At 33.8% G+C, this 6,946-nt stretch overlaps 2 protein-coding genes across 2 annotated transcripts; one reads left to right on the top strand and one right to left on the bottom strand.

Annotated features, from left to right (window-relative positions):
- The first annotated feature begins 1,176 nt into the window (after window positions 1-1,176).
- On the top strand, window positions 1,177-2,872 carry LOC105626964 (E3 ubiquitin-protein ligase FANCL). The gene is made up of 6 exons (XM_012208253.1): window positions 1,177-1,500; window positions 1,568-1,672; window positions 1,745-1,983; window positions 2,105-2,294; window positions 2,384-2,605; window positions 2,774-2,872. The coding sequence occupies exons 1-6, from the start codon at window positions 1,177-1,179 to the stop codon at window positions 2,870-2,872; spliced, it is 1,179 nt and encodes a 392-aa protein (XP_012063643.1).
- Window positions 2,873-2,913: 41 nt separating this feature from the next.
- On the bottom strand, window positions 2,914-4,525 carry LOC105626962 (NADH-cytochrome b5 reductase-like). Its single transcript, XM_012208252.1, has 4 exons — window positions 4,270-4,525; window positions 3,756-3,987; window positions 3,480-3,691; window positions 2,914-3,104 (listed from the first exon to the last, which is right to left on the bottom strand). Exons 1-4 carry the CDS (start codon window positions 4,523-4,525, stop codon window positions 2,914-2,916), a joined length of 891 nt encoding a protein of 296 aa, XP_012063642.1.
- Window positions 4,526-6,946: the final 2,421 nt, after the last annotated feature.

Below are 6,946 nucleotides of genomic sequence, written 5' to 3'. Positions count from 1 at the left end.
TTTTAAGAGATTTTCTTGGCAATAGATACTCTCTTGGTGGTTTGCCAGACCACCGAAGAGGAGTTGCGAGCTGCGTGAAAATTCTTGAGTCTGTCTAGAATCGAACCCGGGACCTCTGACATAGCAATCTCGTGCGTTACGTACCATGCTCGTGCTCCTTGATTCATGGGAAAAACCTTGTCAATGCAAATTTCATGAAAAAGCATTCATGTAAGTGAGTATTTAAGTGAATAACAAAACTTAAGAACCATTCCACACAAACTTGCGTAGCCGCATAATCATATACATAAAAAAAATTATCCCATCACAATTCTGTCATAAAACAAATGTAAAATACGATTGAATGATTTTCTTTATGCATATGTTTACGCGGCTATGCAAGTGTGTGAAATGGCCCTAAAAGCCGTAGTACAGACTTTTGCATAATGCATAATGCATAAGCGAATCAACTAATCAGAACCTTCTCTTTCTTTCCATTCCATAAAAAAGAAGATTTTCGATTGGTTGATTCCCTTATGCACTATGCAAGAGAGCTCTGTGCTGCGACCATTAAAGACCCTTGATCCTGAACAAATTTTCATGACTATAGGTGTTCGGCATTGCAAATTGAAGACATCCGTTTGCACTTTTACTTCGAAAATCGTTCGCATCTTTTTGCTACATGTAGTATTAGTGGCTCCGCACAATAAAAGTAACAGAGAACAGAGAATAAAAATTTTAACCTATCCGAAACTGTGTATTCCACAATACATGATTTCTGATAAGTTGAAATTCTTATTTTCTGTTCCCTGTTTCTTTCATTGTGAGGAGCCCCTTAATCCAAATTAAAATCACTAGGAGCGCGGTGACTTCGCTTCCTTCGTTTAACACGGAGCTTACACTTCTCATTATATATGTTCTGTGTAGTACTTATCTTTTATTATCGTAAATTATCTGTTGTAGGCATAAAAAAGAAGAAGAATCAACGCAGTCCAATACTAGCTCTTTCCTTGGGTCAGAAAAATAGGGGCATAAGAAGAAACTACCTGTAAGTTTAATTTTGTTTTCTCTGTTTATCGACAAGATATATTTTGATAACTATAGAAAGAGATTGATATTTGTAGATATATTTATGTTTATGATTAATCCTTTTAGATCACATTTTTGCGTGTGACAATTTTAAATTAACTGCTAACAATGGCAACAAAACACAACTTAAACTACAATTATGAAGAAATCTTGAAATGTCATCCGGAGATGATACTTATTTCAGAATCGCCTGTCACTTGGCAAGGCTTTCTACTTGTCTCAGAATTGTATTCTACTATGAATATTCGATGTTCCAGAGTAAAAGTGAAACTAGTTATGCCCAATTATCCATCATTTGATAAGGCGCGAATCAGCTTTGGCAAGCATATTGCTTTCCTACGGAACATAGGATTCAGCAGAGAAGTGAAGAAGTCAATGAAAACTCAACAAAAAACTGTATCATTATTTTTGTCACAGTTACAATTACTTATTGTAAGTAAGGTATATTGCTTTACTATTTTCTCTTTGACAATTATATTATTATATATTTTCAAAATAGGGTAAATATATACATAATACAAGTAGTAAAGTTTGTATACCGTTTGACTTTGAATCTACAACAAACTTTTTGCATGATATAAAAGCAGCTCTTCAGAATCAGTCTGTAAGTAAATTTACAGCTGTATTTATCTATAAATTCTTACATGAACTTGATGTTGAAGATATCTTATTAAAGGATGTGCAATTGTCATGCGATCGAAATCTGAGTACTATCAAATTATCCTTAAGAGAAATATTTCTTACATTGCAAAGATGCAAAGATATTGATATTCCTTGGAAAGTAGTATCTTCTAACATGCCTGAAAACTTTGAGAAGATAGTATTAAGCAAAAATTTGAACATTATGACGACAAAGTTCAAATGGCAAGTAGAAATACTGGAAAGAGCATGGGAACAATTGAAAGAAATTGATGAGTGAGTAATTTCATTACTTGTTTATATTTTCTGTATAAAAAAAAATTATATTTCATTCTACTGCTGAAAGAATTGTCAAATAATTGTTATAATGGAATATTCTAATGTGAAACATTACCAGGAATTGTTGGGTAATTGACCCACCAAAACCAAATAAAAGTCACATGCACAGACGCATTCATTTGTCGCAATCTATATCTATAACAATTACAATAGATCCCGTTGCTCCTACTGTTGTGCCAACAATTCAGTTCTCGGGCAGCGATAACGAGGTGAAAAGACAAATGGAAGATGTTTCTAATAATATTCATGTACGTTACCAATAATATTCACATACGTTCTTGCATGATGTGAACAACAGCAATTTGTATGCACTAAAAATTAATACATTTTTTTACAGAACTGGAATCCGGATTATAATATTTTAGATAATCTGAGGATGTTGTTAAATATGTATACATTTCCCGAGCAGCAGGACAATTTGGACGATTCGCAAGGTGTCATCAGTAATCGTGAATGTGGTATATGCTTTTCTGAAACATCAGAAACTGATGAATTGCCAAATAAGATATGCAATAACTATAAGTGCATGAAATACTTTCATTCAGTATGTTTATCAAAGGTATGTCAGAGAGATATATTATACATTAATGTTCTTTATATAAAATAATTGTTTCAAAAGTCATTGAAAACCAAAATAGATAAAATAGGAGACACTCTTAAAAGAATATAGTAAAATTAATCTGATACAAAATAAAATATACTTCAATAGAATTAATTTCTTTTACAGTGGTTACAAACTAATGCTACGAATCAAGTTGTGTTCAGCCATATCTATGGCAATTGTCCACATTGCAAGGAAGACATTTCCTGTCCCATTGAATGTTGAAGGCAAATATTAACTTACTTTTTATAATACTGAGATAAATTTTATTCAAATATATGTATGTGTGTATAATTCATTTCTTGGAGCCATTCTTTTACAGACTGATTGAATTCTGAAGTACCACATATTAAAATTAATGTTGTTTTTGTATCATTAAATTGAAGATAATCAGCAACGAGTGCTTTGCTCAAACGACCAGTATTTATATTAAAACCATGAAGATTGACTATCTTGTCTGAAACAATAATTTTAGAAAGTAATATAGTACATTTATATAATTTTAAAAAGTTCTTAATTTTAATCATTTACTTATGTTTAAAGAAATCATTGATATTTATTTAACTATCAAAGTATGAAAAATATTATTTTTTGAATGTACTTATCATAGAGCATTTTACATTTTAACATACAAGATGTTAAAAAAAAATCAAGATTTATATAGTAGCTAATACTGAGTAAAAAAGTTCATTGAACAATTGAGTTTTCAACCTATGTTTACTAAAGCTTTTTTAATCAATATGATCTGTAGAAATGCTGAATAGTTTTTTTTAATACCTTGTATAATTTTAACTAAATACTTTTTCTATTACTGAATTTAAATGTTACATACCGTTTAACTGGGACAACTGTAATGTACATTTAAAATTCCAATAATTCGCTAAATGCGTTAACTCTTTTTGCAGAGGCACGTGCGCTACTGACCTAAATCCCGCAACAAGATGCACTCTTGTCAGTTCTGTTTCATCATCAACGATTGCCTTAGCAATGGGATAAAGCGCTGCTATTCCTGAGCCGATACCAAACATGGTAATCTGCTGAAAACTGTCATAACAATGCGTTGATTCATCGTTGAGAAAAAAAATATTTACTTATCCACTTCACACACCTGTTACTTTCATACTTGAAATCTCCATAAGGACCCCTGATGTCAATTGCACTTCCAATTGATGCATTTTTCAGCAGTAAACTAAATTCACCATGTTTATATAATTTTACCAAGAAAATTAAACTTCTGCATGTCCAAGCAATTGGAGTGTATGGTCGGGATTTGCTCCAAGAATGCAGCATGACGTATTGGCCAGGTGTCAGATGTAAAATATTTTTTTCTATTTTACATTCTATAACAAAAAAAATTTGGGAGAGTCTGTAAGAAGATTACATTACTATTTACATTCTATGTAACATATACAAAGTTTTTTTAATATGAAATATGTTTTATGATGTTTTAAATACTATTGTTTTAATTACTATTGTTTTTAATATTATAATTTTTTATAAGATACATATTATAAGATACAAGTATAATTTTTTTTGCTATAAGTTGTATTTCCTATTAATTATTTGCAGTACATTTTATAGAATTTGTTACGTTTGCTATTAAGTTCATTAAACTATAATACCTGGATATTCCAAACAAATTAAAATATAGTCTTTCGATGCATCAGATATATCTGTGATAACAAACGTTTTGTAGGATAAAAGAGATAATAAATTGTCAGTTGTTTTAACTTCTCGAGTTTTTTTATTTTCCCATTCTTTTAGCAATGTTTTGTGAACATCGAAGATACATGGTGTACAGCCGCTACTGCAACAATCTTCCTCCAGTGGTGTTTTGGGTCTATGATCTTCATAATCATTACTATTGTCTAAACTCATTTTATACAAATAACTTATTGCATTATTAATATAATTTTTCCTCTGTCACAAGTTAACCAAACTATACTACTAAAGATGTTTAATAATAAATCAAAACTAAATTATAATAATTATTGCAAAATTTATTTTCACATATTAAACATTTCATCAGTAGACTTGTACAAAGAAGCATTTTACTTTATTTTGCAACATATCTTGCAAAGAAATTATAAAGATCAATTGACACATTGCAGACAGAACCATACACGTGCAACGGATCACGTGACTATCTCGATTGACAGACTCGTATGATGTAATAGAGGAGGCTGTCTAAAAGTTCTAATATATTTTAATTTTTTTCTGATAATTTATATTAATAACATACAGTATAATTTGATAATATATTTTTTTCAATTTTAAATAAATGTATGCAAATATATTAGAATTATTTAATAAAAAATTTTTAGATTGTATTATATATTTAATATATATATTTAATGTATATGCATATAATACAATCTAAATTTTTTATTAAATAATTCTAATAATTCTATTTGCAATTTTATATTTAAAATGTATTACATACTATAATAAAATTATAAACGTATTATACATATCATATATGTAAAATTATTATTAATTTTATTACAATAATTATATAATATATAATTATATAATATTAATTTTGTTTAATTTTATTATATTATAATATTTGAATTCATTATATTCATACTATATATTTTTAATTATTAACAGCTTTGTATTTTTCGAATATTCTAATTTAAGTTTTTCTGTGATTTCTCTTTAGCAAACATATTTATGAAGCAAACATATTACATAAGATATGTCTGTAGACAGAAGAAGTTCATACTTTGTTGTCATCTACATCAATTAAATAGCTTAATTTTAATTTTGGTTTAATTTACTTTATATTCTTTTCTAATTCTAGTAGAAAAAAATAAAAAAAAGTTACTCAAAATCGAAATTAATCTACATTAATAGACATTTATTCCTAGTTAATAATAAATTAATTTAAATCGGATTTTATCTTATTTTTTATCTTTTCTAAGAATTAGACGAAGATAAAGAATAAATCAACTTAAAATTAAAGTTAATCTACGTTGGTAAAAAATGTTCAGAAATAAATAACGGGCACACATTTCATTTTCAATGTTTTCTTTCCCTGATGGGTCCTGATGATACCATTTTACGTACGCTACTTCGAATCACTTGGCACTACTTTTGCGCGTGCGCAAAAAATGCGTCTCGTTCGCAACGACAGAGCCGCGCTGGTGTATTTACAAGGCTGCGGCCGCCGCGCCGCGGGGAGTTTGACGATCCTGCCGTAGTGGCGCGGCGATCGGTCCGCATACCGCGCATTCCGGCGTAATGCCCGAGCGCACGCGGGTGAGGGTGGGGGCGTAAGGCGGGTAGAGGCGCGGGTGAAAGAGGGCTGGAGTGGGGAGGGATGAGGACGAATAGCCGAGGCTGCCTGTCGTGTCAAACGGGCCGTGCCGCGCGCGCGCGTCCACCCGCCCGCATACCATTAGATTTTCGTGGTTTTCAATGGGTACGGGTAACCGGCCGCAGCACGACGCGCCGACGACGTGAAGTGCCGTACGATCTCGACATCGCGTTCATCCGAGTGTCAGAGCGCGCGGTAACGGCGAACTTCGGACCCCGGTGGGGCAAGAACGCAAGAAGTCAAGAATTGTCGCCGCGTGAAACTTGTGTATTTTTCGCAGGTGCGGCGCACAGTCGCGGGGCTACGCGGAGCGACGTCGGGGAGCGACGAGTCACGGGTGAGTAAAAAAAAAGATCTAATACGTATATACGCGTGTAACAGTGCGCTCGCGCGCGCAATGCGACTGTCCCGCATGGACTGTCAAAATAAAAACGACGCGGGAATAAACGATGTGCCGGCGCACGTCTTCTCCGAGGAATGCCGCGCGTTTACGCGTCGTCGTTTTCTTTCCTTCTCGCCCTCTCTCTCTCTCTCTCTCGCGCGCGCGCGCGCGCGCGCATGTTTTCTCCTTCTTTTTTTTACTCCTCCCTTTTTCTCATCTCTTTTTGCATTCTTCTACGCTACGCCGCATTCCTCTATTGATTCCCCGCGAATGTCGAGAGACGCGCCGCGCGGCGGTGGCGCCGACGGCGACGATCGCTCGGAGTAGCGATCCCGACCCGTCATCGTCTTCGTCGTCGACGGTTTTTACTTCGCAAACTTTGAACCATCGGCGATTCGGAGGCGATTCGAAAAAACCGCCTCGTGCGTTCGCGGGGTGATTGGCCGTTTCCGAAAGAGAGAGAGAGAGAGAGAGAGAGGGAGGGGGAGGGGGGAGAAGAAGAATATATACATAACGTAAACTTCCTACCGTACCGTCGTCTTATTCGTCTAGTAGTTACGAACCGTAAAGGTAACTTCGACGAACGTACGTAAAC

Source organism: Atta cephalotes (assembly GCF_000143395.1).
Source record: "Atta cephalotes unplaced genomic scaffold scaffold00007, whole genome shotgun sequence".
Classification (NCBI taxonomy): Eukaryota; Metazoa; Arthropoda; class Insecta; order Hymenoptera; family Formicidae; genus Atta; species Atta cephalotes.
This window is presented reverse-complemented; position numbering and strand designations above follow the sequence as displayed.